Source organism: Bos mutus, chromosome 1 (genome assembly GCF_027580195.1).
Source record: "Bos mutus isolate GX-2022 chromosome 1, NWIPB_WYAK_1.1, whole genome shotgun sequence".
NCBI classification, from domain to species: Eukaryota; Metazoa; Chordata; class Mammalia; order Artiodactyla; family Bovidae; genus Bos; species Bos mutus.
Window position 1 is genome coordinate 60293108 of NC_091617.1, and position 17515 is coordinate 60310622.

The 17515-nt window shown below is 39.8% G+C and overlaps 1 protein-coding gene across 2 annotated transcripts in view; it reads right to left on the bottom strand.

The window, feature by feature from the left end:
* LSAMP (limbic system associated membrane protein) overlaps window positions 1–16631 on the bottom strand; it is a 711567-nt gene extending 694936 nt beyond the window's left edge. Inside the window, exon 1 of one of the 2 annotated variants that reach the window (XM_070369801.1) lies at window positions 16016–16631. In XM_070369801.1, coding sequence (XP_070225902.1) covers window positions 16016–16170 — 155 coding nt within the window. In that variant the 5' untranslated portion in view covers window positions 16171–16631. The remainder of the gene's footprint in view (window positions 1–16015) is intronic. The other variant, XM_005890257.3, reaches the window with a different exon arrangement.
* Window positions 16632–17515: the final 884 nt, after the last annotated feature.

Genomic DNA, 17515 nt, shown 5'->3' on the forward strand with positions numbered 1-17515 from the left:
CTTAGCAGCAGCAGCAGCTTGAAAAACATGCATTTGAACTGCACAGGTCCACTTATACTTGGATGTTTTCAATAGTTTATACAGTACCACATGATCCTTGGTTGTGTGAATCTGAGTTGTAATTACAGAGATATCTAGGATACAAAGAAACCAAGCACACAAGAGGAAGATTTTCAAACTGCGCTGAGGTTCAGGGCCCCCAACCCCTACATTGTTCAAGAGTCAGCTGTACATAGTCATCCCTAAGTATCCACAGAGGATTGGTTTCAGGACTTCCATCCCATGAATACCAAAATCCACAGATGCTCAAAACCCTTATATTATAAAATGGTGTCATACTTGCATATAACCTACGCACATATTCCCATAGACTTTAAATCATCTCTGGATTACTTAGAATACCAAATACTACACAAATGCTTTGTCAATAGCTGTAAACACAATGTAAATGCTATGTACATAGTTGCCATCACTCTAGTAAATTCAAGTTTTGCATTTTAGAACTTTTGAGGGATTTTTTAAAAAAGTATTTTCAACCCACAGTTGGTTGAATCCATGGATGCAGAACCCACAGATATGGAGAGACAACTGGAATTGTAGATCCTTCTTATTTTATTCTTATAATAACCTACTGGAATAAGAAGGTAAATAATATTATTGCCATTTTCATTTTATAAATAAAGGCCTTGAGGCTCGTAGGGGTAAGTGACTTGTCCATGTTTGCAAAGCTGATAATTGACAGACATGACACTTGGAGCTAGGCCTCCTGGTGAGAAGCTGTGCTATTTCCACTACGTCATTAAAAAATGTTCATCTTTTAAAAATTACTCAAGTTGATTTGCTTATTTAAACGATGCTTTGTTTAAATTATAAACTACCCTAAGTTCTTTGCCTCTCTTTTCTCTTTTTTTTTGAAATGAGATAGGACATAAACACACACAAACATACGAATAATGTTCTTTTTTATGTATGTTAGTTGCTCAGTCGTGTCCAACCCCGTGGACTGTAGCCTACCAGACTCCTCTGTCCTCCTAGAGAATTCCTCTGGAATTGTCTAGGCAAGAATACTGGAGTGGTTGCCATTCCCTTCTCCAGTTCTCTTTATATAGGGCTACATTTGCCCCCCTACAGCTAGCGCCAATTTTCATCTCATAAACTTGTCGACAAAGAGAATCCTTTTATTTTTGTGTCATACACATGGTAGAAGTTTTGCCTCCTGCTTTCTTTTTATCCAAATATTGAACAGGGCCAAGGACAGACAGAGAGAATCCTCAACCACCATCAATCAGTTTCTCTGGCTTGATTGTTCAAGCCAAAACAAAAATCTAGCTCATTACAGATCCATAATCTGTTCATAAATACAGATTCTGAGAGTGAATGGCATTTCCCTAATTTACTGGAATTTCGTTTGCTTTAAAGAAATTTATTTCCCTTATTACAGTTTGTTTCTAGGGAACCTACGTTGGCGTCTAGTGATTGCTGCTTCCTTTTCAAAATATTCTAGCATTTATATTTTTGCTGTTGTTGCTGATTTAATATTATTTGCCCCTTTTATTTATAGCAGGACAATATTGTATGCCACCAATAGAATGAAAAATTTCTATTTTCTACAGGTTTTTAAATGTTAGCAATAACATTTCTACAATCATGCTGTTAAGTTATTTTAGTGACCTAGGTGTAATACATATGAGACTTATAGCTGAACTTATTTATACTACTCAAATCATTTCTTCACATGCCTTGAGTGTTTAAGATTGAAAAGGGTATAAAAGCATAAATATGATCATTTGACTTGATAAATTGAAATTTAACTTAAATTCTTATTCTTCTCTTTTAGTGGCCAGTTTCTCATCTTCAGGAAGATAACTAGACATTTTGGTGACTGAGATGAAAGAAAATAGAAATTTTGTCTAGCATTGGAATCATATATTAAAAAATTGCCTATTTTTTAAACTATTTTTCATTTAGCTAAGATAGTATTAATTTCTACTCCATAATATACATAGAAAAAATATTATAAGATTTCACTTTCCTTTCTTGGAACTCTATGATAACCAACATGTAATAGAAACAAGAAATATTAAGTATGACTTCTTTTTCAAAATAATTCTAGAACTTGCATAATTACTAATTACAAATAAAACATATTAACCAAAACAAATTAAGAAAGCCAGCATGTGATGCTTCTTATATACTGTATATATTCACATCCTTGATAACCTGGAAAACTTGGTTGTTTGCCATAAATTTCCCCAATCATTAGTGCACCAAATTAATTAAGTTCCTATTAGAGTGTGCTATGATCCATGTTCACAATAATATTCACATTTACACTTTGTGTATGCAAATTTTGTGTACATATAAAAGGTACATGTATGCTTTTTCTTTTTATATATAATTATAAATATATGTTGAAATTAAAAATAAAAATGTGTTCAAACACATCTATACAGTACAGATTAATAAGTATATCTGTGACACAAATTGCTTAAACATAACAGATTCTGTATAAACACTTATTATTTTCTGAATATCTATATTTTGAGCTGTTTCATTTTTATATAAGAATTAAGGCAGTAAGATGTGAAAATATTTTTATTTCCTACACTATAACATTTATGGCTTCCCTAGTGGCTCAGTTGGTAAAGAATCCACCTGCAATGCGGGAAATGTAGGTTCAATCCCGAGGTTGGGAAGATCCCTGGAGAAGGCAATGGCAACCCACACCTTGTATTCTTATGTATATGCCAACACTCCTTGTTGGCAACCCAACTCCAGTATTCTTGCCAGGAGAATCCCATGGGCAGAGGAGCCAGGCATGCTACATGGGATTGCAAAGAGTCAGACACAACTGTGAGACTAACTTTCTGTTTCATGACATTTATAATACAGGAGTTTATTATTCTTTTTAATTTGAGCATATCATCATACGATTTATAACATCATGCATTTCATCTGATGTACTCAACCATATTCAAAAATATAATGTCACTTTACCAGACCGACATCTTTGTTTAATAGGCAAGTAGGAATTATACCAGTTTTGGAGGTGAAACTATGGAAACTAATTTCCAACTTTCTACAGACAATACTTTTTGTCGGACTAAAGTCTAAATCTCTTGATTTTCAATCTAGAATTTCTCTAATCTGGTAATATCCTATAGACTTTAGGCAGTTCCTTGTCATGGTGATAATATTAGATATTAATTCATCAGATTAGACACCAAAGATACATGGAAGAATAGAGGTCAAAAGAGAGTCAAATAAAAATCCATTCATATGCTCAGCTCACGATTCAGCAATAGAAAATGCTGATCTTAAGATATGCTCATACAATTGCATCATGAACATACACAAGATGACAACAAGCTTTGGTTATCTCAAGATGAAAGTCAGCCACAAACTGGCAGCCATATGTGATTCAAACTCCATAAAATAAACAGCCCTGATGCAGTATGTTAGAATGAGATGAAGAAGCACAAAAATTAGGAACAAGAAAACCAATTATTTTTCACAATCAGTGTTTTCACATGTATTTTGGTTACTTATGACTTCATACTGAACTGCATCACTTTCATTGTTATCTTTTGTTTCTAGAAGGATAGTGTGACAAACAGTAACATGTCTAAAGCACAGCTTCAGAAAGGATGTTATTAACTTTCAAAAACTTCAAGATACAGACATTCAATATAGAAACACATCATCAAAGATTACAACAGGATAAATATTAATGCATTATTGTATGAGAATCTGGGTTGCATTTCCCCTCTGACCTAATACAAACAATGCCCTTGTGCATTATGGCAAGATGTACAAAAGGGAATTTGGGATTATTACAAAGCCCACTGTACAGTCAAGCTGGAATTTCTCCAGGAGTGAGTAATGAACCCTACACTGCAAAACTCAGGTAGGCATCATTGTTCAGTGTGAATAATTACTTTGAGTCAAATGAGTATGAGTGTTCTGCCCCTTGCCTCATTTCACACCAAAGGAGAACAGATGAGGTGCACAACAATCCTGCTCCCAAATCCCCAACTTAGTCCCTGAAAGTTCATGGCCACCACTAGAGGGAGAAAGTCTCAGCGGTTTCCAGAAAGTATATCCTTTAACAGGCAGCTGCTGCAAGGCTGAGCTCTTCAGACTGTGGATATGCCTCACTTCAGGAGCACTGAAGGTCTCTTGGCTCGGTCACAAGCTGCTCATCTCTCAGAGGAAACTGCATAATTGTCTGGGCCATGTGACTTCAGTATTGCGATTCTCCTAAAATACCCTATTTGACCTTCTCTAGAGAGCTGTCCTTGAAAATAGCTGCAATGAGAAATGTTCAAAGTATTGATATTTCTAGCAAAACCCCCTAATCCACCTCACTAATGATCAGAAAACAATCAATTTCTTATTTTACTACATCTTCTTTACCACACATCCATGATCACTCTAGGGCTGGATGATTCCACCACTAACATAACTTGCTTCACCCATGTCTCCTTCTAATTTGTTTCTTCTTTCATAAACCAATATCTGCTCAGCTTGATTTACAGTATGACTATCCCTCTCTGCTCAATTCAGTGAGCAAATATTTATCTGAGCACCTATGGGTTATAGGCTAAAAATACTGGAATGAAAAGGTAACATAGATAAGACACGTGACTTTGAAGAGCAAGATACAAGTGAGTATAACTTTTAAGTGTAGTAAATGCTACACTGAGATATGCATATACTGAAGTGATCCCACTTCTGGGTATATATCTGAAGGCAACAGAATTACTATCTCAAAGAGATCTCCACACTCCTGTATTCTTTGCAGTATTATTCAAAATAGCTAAGTCATGGCAACAAACTAAGCATTCACAGATGTAAGAATGGATAAAGAAAGCAGGAGACCTTTATCTACATACACACAGTGGAATATTATTCAGCTATTAAAAAAATAAGAAAATTTTGCCCTCTGCAACAATGTGAATAAACCTGGAGGACGTTATGCTAAATTAAATAAGCTAGACAGATAAAGATAAATTCTGTATTGTCTTACCTACATGCAGAATCTAAGAAAGTCAAAGTCATAGAGGCAGAAAGCAGCATGGTGATTGTGAGGGGCTTGAGGGGCGGCAGAAATGGGGAGATATTAGTCAAAGAGTACAGATTTTCAGTCATAAGATGAATAAGTTTGGGGAATATAAAGCACAGCATGGTGACTATGGTTTTTATATTGTATATATGAAGTTTTCTAGGTAAATCAATCTTCAGTGTTCTCTCTCTCTCTCACACACACTCACACACACAAAGATAACCATATGAGGTGATGAATGTGTCAATTGATTTTAGCCATCTTTTCACAGTTGATACATATATCACATCATCCCTTTGTATACCTTAACTATATGCAATTTTGTCAACTACATTTCAGTTAAGCTGGAGGGCAGTGTACAGAGTGGCTGTTGGTGATAATAAATAAGATATTGAGGAAAATTAGGGAAGATTACCTGAAACAGACAAAACCAGAACTAACCTGGAGCCTACAAAGAGCAGCATAGAGGCAACCCAACAAAGAAGTGTAAAGGGAGGGGTGGAGAGGGGAAAGAAGAGGTTCCAGGCAGGGAGAGCATCATGAAGAAAGGAAAGAACCAGCACTGTGTGTGCACACACACCAGCGTGCTCAAGGGCACCGACTGTAAGTGGTTCTGAATTAGTGGACACAGTGAAGTAGCAGGTCATGGAGCATCATACAGGCCAAGGAGCTCTGACATTACGTTGTGAATGATGAGAAGCCTTTGAAGGATCTGGGGACATTTCTAGATTAACACTGAAAGACAGTAGGCTTGGGCTAGTCAGGTGAGCTCAGATCCATGGTTCTGCCAACTATCTGGAGTCTGGAAAGTCTAAGTAGACTAAAGAGGTAATCCAGTAAGGTTACCTATGGCAAGGAGAAGCAAGTAGTGTCATTCCTACTTCATTGCAGACCTTTGTCTTCATCTTTACCCCACAAAGCTGGACTGGGTTTACGATCCTGAACTTATATAGTGAAAGTATAAAAAGATGGGTTTCAGCATTCTGAGATGAATCTCTGTGTCACCCCTTGTTACAACAGCTTTGACAGAACTTCAGTTCTAGAGACTACATCCTTCTCTTTTACTCCTTGAACAAGTTACTTATCTTGGCAATATGTCTGGAGAATATCCCTTATTACTGAGGACTCTGTCCTGTTCAAGCCAGTGTTTAAGCCAAGGACTCTTGTTGCTTTTCCGAGCCTCAGTCTAGAGACTAAGTCTCTGCTAGGAGCTGAGACCTCCCTGTAACACTGCCTGCCACCTGGGGGAGGGTCTCAGTGAAAGCTGCTGACCTGCTATTTTCCCCTTACTGCGTGCTCTGCCCTTTTCTTGGTGTTCCGTGTTGTACCTCCCGTGGCTCTGCCACTTACTAGGTAAGAAAGCTTCATGAGACCTTGTCCTCATGCCACACCAGAAACTCCCTAGGCACCTGCAGCAGGGCATAAGTGCCTGCAGTGCCTCCACCATCCCCAGAGACAGGTCTAGATCTATTTCTAGTTCCCCCAGTTTACCACCATCAGTCCCAACTATTAGCCCAAAGTAACTTTTGTACAAATTAGAAAAAAATAAAATAAAAAATCTACCTTCACTGAAAGAATCTGATACAAGTAACAGTGTCTTCAAAGACTGAGTACCCTTTGAGACTGTGCAAAGGAGAGCCTGCCAACTGACGCCACAACCTTACTGCAGCCATCCTAGTCGAGTCTCCAAGAAGGACAAATCGTAGGAGACTTAAACCAAGCATAAGGTCACAAGTGGTCATTAGAAGGTAGTAGAGCTTAGGAACCCAAGAGAAGTACTGGGCCAAAGAATTTTCAGATAAGAAAGAAACCAGGTAAGAATTCAAATAAGAATTCTGAGTAACAGGTAGGGGTATCAGAAGCAGGAAGGAAAGGCTTAAAAACAAAAGGAAACAAAAGTTGTTGAAGGCAGGAGATCTCTGCAGAGTTTCCACCAAATATAAGAATAGCTTTGAGAATATGATACAATGGAGGCTACACAAAAAGAAAATCCATCTGGCTCAGATAGACAGCAAACATGGGAAAGATGCATTTCCTGAAAAGTCCCTCCTTGATCAGCACTACCTGGATGATCCTCTGCAGGCAAGTTCAGTTTTGATATGCAGGGCTGAGAAAGTGAAGAGAGGAGAGTAAGGAGGAGAGAGAGAAAGGGCGGTGAGAAGAGAGAAGGGCGGGGCAACAATAGAGAAGAAAGGAGGCAAGGGGAGGGGAAGGGAAGGACAGGGAGAGGAGGAAAGAGAGGGCAGAATCAGGGAAGGAAGGGAAAGGGGAAGAGATGTTTTAACAATTTTTAGAGGGGCAACAATGGCACATCATGGTATAACAAGAAAACAATTTCAGGGGTACTGTGGAATAAAGAACTCTGAAATGAGAAATAGGAGACATCTATTCTAGTTCTCAAATAGTCACTCAAATCTTTGGACAACCAATTAAATTTTTCTCTTCTCAGTTATATCACTTTAAAAGAAAATGGTAGACTGCCTAATCTCCAAGACCTTTCCTAGTCTAAATTTCTACAAATTTACCCAGAGTAATTAACAAACTCTGAAGCAACGTGTTTTCTTCTGAAAGGTTAATCACTCATTAACTTGAGATTATGTTTTGATTACAGGTGACTACAAAAATGTGTTCATTCATCCTGCACTCCTGATACCAAGCTCAATCTGTACCCTAAGATACACATTACTTTAAAGGGCTTGAAAAGGCCAGTCCTGGTGTCTGAGTGATTCCCTGGGCCCAGCAAAGGGACCAAGTTTCCAGAGCCTTGAAGACAAGGGTTAACACCCCAAAATACGGACTCATTTTCCACTCTACCTTCATTGATCGAGCAGCTGCCAAGAACAAAGGTCGCATCTCCCGATACCTGGCAAACAAATGCAGTATTGCCTCACGAATCGATTGCTTCTCTGAGGTGCCCACCAGTGTTTTTGGGGAGAAGCTTCGAGAACAAGTTGAGGAGCGGCTGTCCTTCTATGAGACTGGAGAGATTCCCCGAAAGAATCTGGATGTCATGAAGGAGGCAATGGTTCAGGCAGAGGAAGCGGCTGCTGAGATTACTTGAAGAAGGAAAAGAAAAGGCTGGCTGCGATTGCCCTGGCTTCTTCAGAAAATAGCAGTGCCCTGGAGGAGTGTGAGGAGACAAGTGAAAGACCCAAAAAGAAGAAAAAGCAAAAGCCCCAGGAGGTTCTTCAGGAGAATGGAATGGAAGACCCTTCTGTGTCTTTTTCCAAACCCAAGAAAAAGAAATCTTTTTCCAAGGAAGAGCTAGTTAGTAGTGATCTTGAAGAGACAGCTGGTACTGGAAGTCTTCCCAAGAGGAAGAAATCTTTTCCCAAAGAGGAACCAGTTACTGACCCTGATGAGTCAGAAAACAAGAGGGTCCCCAAGAAAAAGCAGAAATTGTCTCCCAAGGAGGAGCCACTCAGCAGTGGACCTGAAGAGGCTGCTGCCAGCAAGAGCAGCGGCTCCAAGAAAAAGAAAAAGCTCTGAAAGCTATCCCAGGAAAGTTAGAATGAACCCTAGTGGGGCATAACTTAACACAGGTATTCCCCATCCCATTCCCTAGAGCCCAATAAAAATAAAAACAAATTCAAAAAAATAAATAAATAAATAAAGGGCTTGAAAAGAATTGATACAAACATCTTAGAGCAAATGGCCAACTTTCTATTTTTATAGGAATACAAATAAAACGCTTAGTTTACAGTTTTCTAATTTTATAAAAGTTATTTCCTACTGTGAATATAATGATAAAAATTTTACTAAGAGATTACATTTTATGCCATTTTACAGTTTACAAAACAGTTGGATACATAGTATCTCATTTGATCATAGGCATAGCTTGCGTAGTAGGTCAAGTAAGTGTCACTTACACACATTTAATAGATCTGACTCTTTCAGGATGTTTAGATCTTGGTCTTCTGACTACAGTTGGCCCTCTGTATCCACAGATTCTGCATCCATGAATTCAACCAACTGAAGATTGAAAATATTTGGAAGAAAAATTCCAGAAAGTTCCAAAAAAGCAAAGCTTGAATTTGCCAGGGCACTGGCAACTATTTACATAGCATTTACATTTTATTTACAACTATTAACATAGCATTTACATTATATTAGGTATTATAAGTAATCCAGAGATGACTTAAAGTATACTGAGGCATGTGCGTATGTTACATGCAAATACAATTCTGTTATATATAAGAGACTTGAACACCTGCAGATTTAGGTATAGAAGGTGTTCTTGGAATGAATCCTCACAGATATCATGAGACAACTCTACTTTCTGAACATTCTAAACTTATACCCTTGATAAAAAAAATTCTTTATCTTTGACATAAACATTTGCCTATTAGTTTCAGGTCGACTGATCACCATGTAAAGTTGAGATGAATTCTGCAAACATCTAGCTATTATTTTGTAGATCATATTTGTGGCAAACACGACAACAGAAGTACACAGAAGTAAGCCTATTTGAATAAGACCAAAGATATTTTCCTTGACTAAAGTCTCTTTTCCGCCATTAAAAAAAAAAAATCTAAAACCGTTTTGTATCTTTTGTGTCTTGGCTAACATAAATGAAAGAGAGAACACAAGACAACAGGACATGAAAAATCAAGCTTTAATGCTGTTTCAGGAGATATTATATAAATTGGATCCATATTAAAATAAAATCACTCTATTTTCCATGACACTGTAGGGATGAGATTGTGTGGTGAAGAAATGGATCTATGATGATCTCCTTCCTCTCTCTCAATTGAATTTGTACATCTATGCTGTTGAAATATTTCCCAAACTGCACACATACTATACTTTTTCCTACATATCTAGAAAATGCTGCCCTGAACATGGTTTGTAAAAAATTTTTCAACCAGTAAAGCAGTAGTTCTCAACTCTGTACACATCAGATCATTTTTTTAAATACCTACACCCAAGCCCCATCTCAAACTAATTCAATCAGGATTTCAGAGAGTAGGGAATATGTGGCTTCATTCTTTTTAAAAAGGCTTCCAGTAGAATATAATGTTCAGCCACGGTTATGAACTCTCTGCAGCACCATTTCTCCAACTCTAATGTGCTTATGAATCACTTGGGATCTTGTTAAATGCAGATTCTGATTCAGTAGGCCTGGGACAGGCTCTGAGATTTTGGAATTTAGCAAGTGACTATCAGATACTGAAGATGCTCATCTACAGAAGACACATGTAGCAGCCAGAGTGGGTGGTTCTCAAAGTGTGGCCCAGTCCCGCAGCATCAGCACTATCTGAGTACTTGCTAGGAATGCAGACTTCAGCCCCCTGAAATTTACTGAAATCAGAAACTCTGAAGATGGGGTCCAGGTAGTCTGTGTTTTTAATGAGCACTCCAGGTAATTTGGGCTTCCCTGGAGGCTCAGCTGGTAAAGAATCTACCTGCAATGCAGGAGACCTGGGTTCAATCCCTAGGTTGGGAAGATCCCCTGGAGAAGGGAACAGCAGCCCACTCCAGTATTTTGGCCTGAAGAATTTCATGGACTATATAGTCCATGGGGTCACAAAGAATCAGACACAACTGAGTGACTTTCACTTTTTCACTTTCCAATTTGGATACACCTTCAAGTTTGAGAAACACTGACAATTGGCTACATGTAGTTAGAGAACAACTGACACTTTCTGCTTTATGTAGCAGTTTATGATTTACCAAACTGAACTACTTTATCTCTTATGGGGTGTTTAAAACAACCCTATATCTGATCTGATCTGATGATAGAATAACTAAAGCAGGTAATTTCATCATTTTATAAACGAAACCAGCAACTCAAAATATTTAAGAGATGTTTTCAAAGCCATGTAGCATACAAGGACAGATCCAAAGTTATAGTCCAACACTCCTGAGTTATACAAAGTAACAGGCAGGATATTCACAGAAGAGCAAGACCAATGGTCATAAGGGTACCTGAAAGGGTAGGCTTCTGGGGCTCCGGTGATAACAGCAAGGGGTGCCTTGCTGCAGGAAACCTCCTACCAGCTGAGTCACAGACATTGGTACTTGGAGCTCTAAGAGACCACATTAACGCACTAATTTTTTTTTTTTTTTTTGCCTGAATTTGCTATTATGCCCACATAATGCTCACCAGCTTCAAGAAACACAAATGTTTAACCCTCACCAACTGATTTAGTAGATGAGTCAGTCATCTTTGGTTGTTCACACCACAGTTCTAAAAATAATTCATTCAAAGTCAAAGTGCACAGGACAATTAGCTTAACATGTGTTGTATGTATGTGTTTCATACTTACAGAAACACAAATTACCACAGTTTGCGTTTGTCACATGAGATTTGCTGCTGTGTTCCTCAGGACATAAATGAACAGTAAGTGATATAAATGCATAAACATCTTTAATGATGTATATGGGATTTCTTTGGAAGGAATGATGCTAAAGCTGAAACTCCAGTACTCTGGCCACCTCATGCAAAGAGTTGACTCATTGGAAAAGACTCTGATGCTGAGAGGAATTGGGGGCAGGAGGAGAAGGGGACGACAGAGGATGAGATGGCTGGATGGCATCAGTGACTCGATGGATGTGAGTCTCAGTGAACTCCGGGAGTTGGTGATGGACAGGGAGGCCTGGCGTGCTGCAATTCATGGGGTCGCAAAGAGTCGGACACGACTGAGCGACTGAACTGAACTGAACTGAACTGATGATATGCTATATTCTTAGACAACAAATATTCACTCCACTATTTACTAAATATATTTGAGACAGGACTTAATGGGCAAAATGATCAGTCCTTAAAGTATCAGTAATAACCCATATATTTTGATTACCTTTAGTGAGTTAGCTACAGAAAAAGAAAACTTTCTCAAACTCTCCCTGTATAAACATAAAGTTTGTTTTCAAATAATAAATAATTATAAGTGGTAGAAAAATCACATATTGTGTCAGGAGTTTGTTTGATTGTTGACAGTTTCTTTGTGAATGTAGGCGTGCCAGATGCTTTATAGAAGAGAAGCCATTTTTTCCCTTGAAATTTGCACAAAATTTTTACATTTTGCTGTCAAATAATCACATCTTTTTAATGTTTCTTCTTTTTCTTTTACTGTAGAAACAAACAAGGAAATAAAGACCAAGAATTTTGAAAAACTAAACATTTAACTATTTTAAACATAGATACTTAGTTTCTTATACCTAACACTTACTAGGTACATTTACATTTAAATGGGAAAAATCTGATCACCATAGAAAGTATTATAATATCCTGAAAGCATCAAATAGGGTCAGACTAGTGAAATAAATGCAATTTCAATACCCCCAATTTTAAATATTTAAAGTCACAACACAAATGTGTACTCTCTGCATCTCACCATACATGTACTTAGGGAATATGTCCAGATATGCATATATGTCATTCTACAAAGTTACCGTATGAGCAGATATATTGGAATTAACTATTTTATAATTATCTTTCCAGACATATGCTGCTAATATTGAAAATACTGTTTGTGGGACTGTTAAAAATGAAATTTTAAAGGCCAGATTGGAACATTATTTCCACTCTTCCTTTAATTTATCAAAATGTCTGCATGGTTTCAACCTGCCAAGATTCATCAGGAAGTGAATCCCTATGGGAGCCTGAGTTCAAGGAGGAGGGTTAGAAGGACCAGGGCTAGAAACTCATCCAATCACTGATGACCTCTTCCACTTGTGGGTAGTGGTTGTGAGGTGGCTTCAGAAAAGCAACCGAGACTTCCCCTCAAATGGACATGAGTCTGAGCAAACTCTGGGGGATGGTGAAGGACAGGGAAGCCTGGGGCGCTGCAGTCCATGGGGTTGCCAAAAGTCGGACACGACTGAGTGACTTAACAACAACAAGGTCAGGTGGATAAATGTGCCTCATACTTTACTGCGCAAACCAATGTCAACACAGATTCTGGTCCAGTAGGATTTAGGAAGGCAACCCAGGTGCTGCTGCTTCTGCCTCTGGTCTCTGACACACACTCTGATCCTTTGCCTTTGAGATGGAAGTTGGTGCTGTGGTTTCCTTTCATTCTCACAGGCTCTTATAGAGGTGCCCAGAAAGATCTAGAATTCCTTCTGGGAAACAACAGGGTTAGGCAGGTATACATGAATTCTTTCTCTTTCCAACTAGTTTTGTCACCTTCATTCTATAGTCTTTCTTTTATTTTTTACAAAAGATAGAAATTAGAGAACAAGACACCAAGACTTGTATATGCTCTCCTATCAAGACACACATTTATATCAAAGACCATAATTATACAAAAATATGCATCAATTACGCCCAAAAAAACACTTGCTCATGGAAGTAAGGCAGTGAAGGTAGATGTTTTGGGGACAGTCAGCCAAGCTCCCGTCACTGGACCACCAGAATTACAAACCTCCCTTGTCTCTTGTTGCCATTTCAGATCATTCAGGGCCACAGACCCACTGAGAGAGGACGTTTTTTCCCTTTGCCATTTCACTTTCTCCGTGCCAAACATCTACTGTGGCTTCCAATGAATCAAGTTCTCCTTCCTCTCCTCCCCTGGAAGCTCATGCTCCCAGTAAAATGTCACAAATAAAGTGGAAGCAAGCCTTTCCCAGGCTAGACTTGTAAACAGAAAGCAAGAGTGCCATTCTTCAGCAGGAAACTGACCCACAAAGCTTACTGGACTCAGTTAAAGAGATTGAGAAGAAGGTCAGCTAAGAAAACAAAGGGAACTCTCTCCATAGTTACTTCTGATAGAGCTCCACGAACCCAAAAATAAAGCCTTGTCCAAAGCAAAGGAAAAAAAAAAGGGGGCACATTAGGTGAGGTCTGGGAAAGCAATGGACTCTCTCAGGTGACTTCTTTACATGCACTATTTGTCTACCTTCTCTCTCCCAGAGAATAACTGCTTCTATATTTATTCTCTGTTCTCACAATCTACCATTTCCACATTGCAATGTCTACTAAAGTGTAGTGCTTAAAGAAAACTCTATTTCTTTTGAGACACAGAAGTATGTACATATCATATATAGATATTTATGTAGTGAGACTGCCTCTCATAGACATAGATTTCTATGCATACAGTGCACAAAAATATAAACATTCCTTTTTTTCCTTCTAAATTAGCATTGACGTGCTTATCTAACTCTTGGATAACTGTAGCTTAAGACATAGGTGATGCTGAATTACAAAGACGTTACAAAGTTCATGGACACATAAATAAAAACTTATACACCCAGAGTATTCACTTTTCCCATATTCATTTTTAAAATCAGTGAAAACAAATCTTTCTAAGAATAGCATAAATTTACAGAGAATGCTTCCCTTGTAAAGGGTTAATGATGTTAGGGAATATGAATGCTAGCAGTTAAGGTGACATGCTTGCAAAACATTTTCTGCATTATGTCCATATCCCTTTGCAAACAGATAAATTACTCTATAAATCTTATTACTCCGTGTGGATAAATCACACTTGCAGGTTTTACAGGGCTGGAGAGCTGGAAGGGAAAATATGCTTTGGATAGTAGGATCTTTGGGATTCATAATCTAGTGCTCAGGAAATGAAGAAAGGGATACTTACACATTAGGATTTTCTTAGTTTTTATACTCCACAGCAACACACACACACACAACACAACATGCACAATATACACATTCCTCTCTAACAAGGCAAGCGATCCCAAAGCAGGACACCATGACAGCCAACCAAATTTATTTCTGAGGAAAGGAAGGAAAACTTTGCTGCTGTAGGCAGCTCTGCTACAGAACTGCTCCCTGATGCCCCAGGGTTTATGCACTATCAGCTCCTTGCGCACAGATTAGAGGCTTCTTTTCTATAGGATGCTGCTTTTTATTGCCACAACAAGCAATATTAGCTAGCCAGACAGACTGATACTAGGTCATTTCATTTGGATGAAATAAGATTTTAAAGGATCTCCAAGGAGAACATTTTCTTTCATTCTTTTTTTTTTTTTTAATGTTTTTAGTATCTGATAGAAATTCAAGGAAAGCTATAAAAAGAGACAAGGGATATATGCAGTGGATAGAGAAGGGAAAGAGAGAAAAGAAATGCAGAAAAACAGGCTAGGAGCTTTTTAGAAACAGAATTATGGCTAGGTTCCATCCGAGTTTCTCCAGCTCACTGTCCCTTATAGGGGTCAAACTCCAAGGACTTGGGACTCTTCCTTTACAAATTTCAATCCCAAATTATATTTCAGAGTTTGGCAGAACTGCATAGAGATGAGATGTTGAGGTCAATAATCAATTTGAAATATCCATTTTATGCCAGGTTAATTATTTCCTAACCTCTGTGCTTAAGACTACTATTCTTAAATAACAGCAATTTGGCAAGTTCCTTTTTTTCTCCTCTTCATTCTTGTGTTGAAGGCTACATACCAGAAAAGGCTCAGTAACTAACCAAAGTTCTAAAGATTGATTTACTGTCCTCCATGTCAATTAGAAGATCCTTAGGAAAAGTCTCCTAACCAAACTACTGTTGGGGCAGAGTGAGAGCCTTTATGTACATATCCACACGCACATACACACGGACACCACGGAGAATGCAATCCTGTGTACACTCTCTAAAAGCCAGAACCAACAACTCTTCTTTCTCAATTAAGGAACCCTAACAAAACTCTTATGCAAAGCATCTCCAGTCACAAAAGCAATACCGCCCTAATGTCACTAACACCGTAGATGAAGTTATGCTTTCTCAGTAAGAGAAACAAGATATGAAGAACCAAACAACATTTAATCAACCCTGCTGGTCCTGGACAGGGACCAGAATCCCCTTGAGATTTGTTGGCAGATATTTCGACCCGACCGTAAAAGGCGCACGAAAGCGCGCGCGCGGACACACACACACACACACACACACACGCACGCACACACGCACACCCTCCACAAGCCTGCAACATCAGGAACTGGAGTTCAAGGAGAACACACATCCACACACACTTAAGCGCCTCAGAAAAGTTGCCCGAAAGCCCTACCTGAGGATGGCCGTGTCCCCCTGCCTCACGGTGATGTTGTCGGTGCCTCGGTTAAAATCCACGCTGCGGACGGGCAATCCTGTGGGAAGAAGGCAGAGCAATCTCAGTAGGACCAGAGGCAACTGTTTCCGATCAGGCTGAACTCTGGCGACCATGGTGGCCACGCCGAGGTGCGGGGTCGGGGCTACTCTGGAGGGCGTGTGTGTGCGCGCTGCTCGCCGAGCGGGCTTTACCAACGGAGGGCTTTCATCCACAGCAGAGGCGGAACGCTCTCTGCCAATCTGAGGTCCTTTCCACTTTGCCTCTCTCTTTCCCTCGCTCAGTCTCTTCTCCCTCTAAGACTTCACAAAGCCCTCATAAAACCCGAGCTGAGGTGGGAAAAAGTCAAAGGAACACAATTTTAAAGGTGAGAGTACAAATATAAAACCCTCCAGGAAAGATGGAGAGAAGGCGGCAAAAAGGAAGGTGGTCTCTGGTCTCTCTGGCTGGATGCTCCTTGGCCAGCGTCGGAGAGGAGCTTCTTCCCTCCGTAACCCACTTTCCCGGGCGGGTAGGCGAGGGAGCCGGCACTCAGCCTGCCAGCGAGTGTAAAGAAACCCACACAACAGCGGCAGAAGCCGGGAGTCTCCCTCCTCCCCCTCCTCCCCTTCCTGTTTCTCCTTCCAGTCCCTCCCTCCCTGCCTCGCTCGGCACCTCCCCCCCCCGCGGATTTCAACAGCCCCTCCACCCTCCCCTCAGCGTGGCCCCTCGCTTTGCACAACTGCCCGCTTCAGCAGCAGCCAGCCTCAATGAAAGCCTGATGCGCCTTTAGGTTGTCAGGACAACAGCTCCATCTGAGGCCTGGCTGATTTCCTTAAGAAGAGGGGATGGAGCTTGGAGGTACTGTGCAAGAAAGGGGAGAAGGAGAGGGACTCGAGCTATACAAGACTAGAAGAAAGAGTCCAGGGAAGGAGAGGCGAAGAGTGGGGAAAGAAGGAAAACGGACTGGGGAAGGAGAGAGCACCAGGAGAAGGCAAGCCTTGACAGATGGAGGGAGGGAAGCAGAGAAGGGCAGGAAAGACTGAGGGGTGGAGGGGGACCGCTGCTGAAAGATGGGATGAGGAATGCAAAACAGAAGAAACTTGACAGTGGAGTCTGAAGATTAACAGCCAAAGTGGATTTCAAAACTAAATATTCCTGGCAACTGGCTTTTCATGCTCACATCTGTTCATTCTTTCCTCTCTCCTGCACTGTCTTTCACAGGATTAATAAGGTTTATTTTCTCTCCTTCCTTTATCCCCTCCCCCTCTTGGAGCCCCCTTATGAAAGATGGATTGGACACAATGCTGGTATTGAGTTTTCTGGAGTGTGAATGCTTGGTTTGTCTTTTCCAAGTGCCAGCCTCAGCAGCTGATCCCTGATCCCTCACTCTCCAGGAAACCCTTACTCAGTCTCACACGTGAGGAATGGTACTAAGGACTATTGTTTCAGGGTCACGTTGCTGTGGCTTCCCAAGTTTTT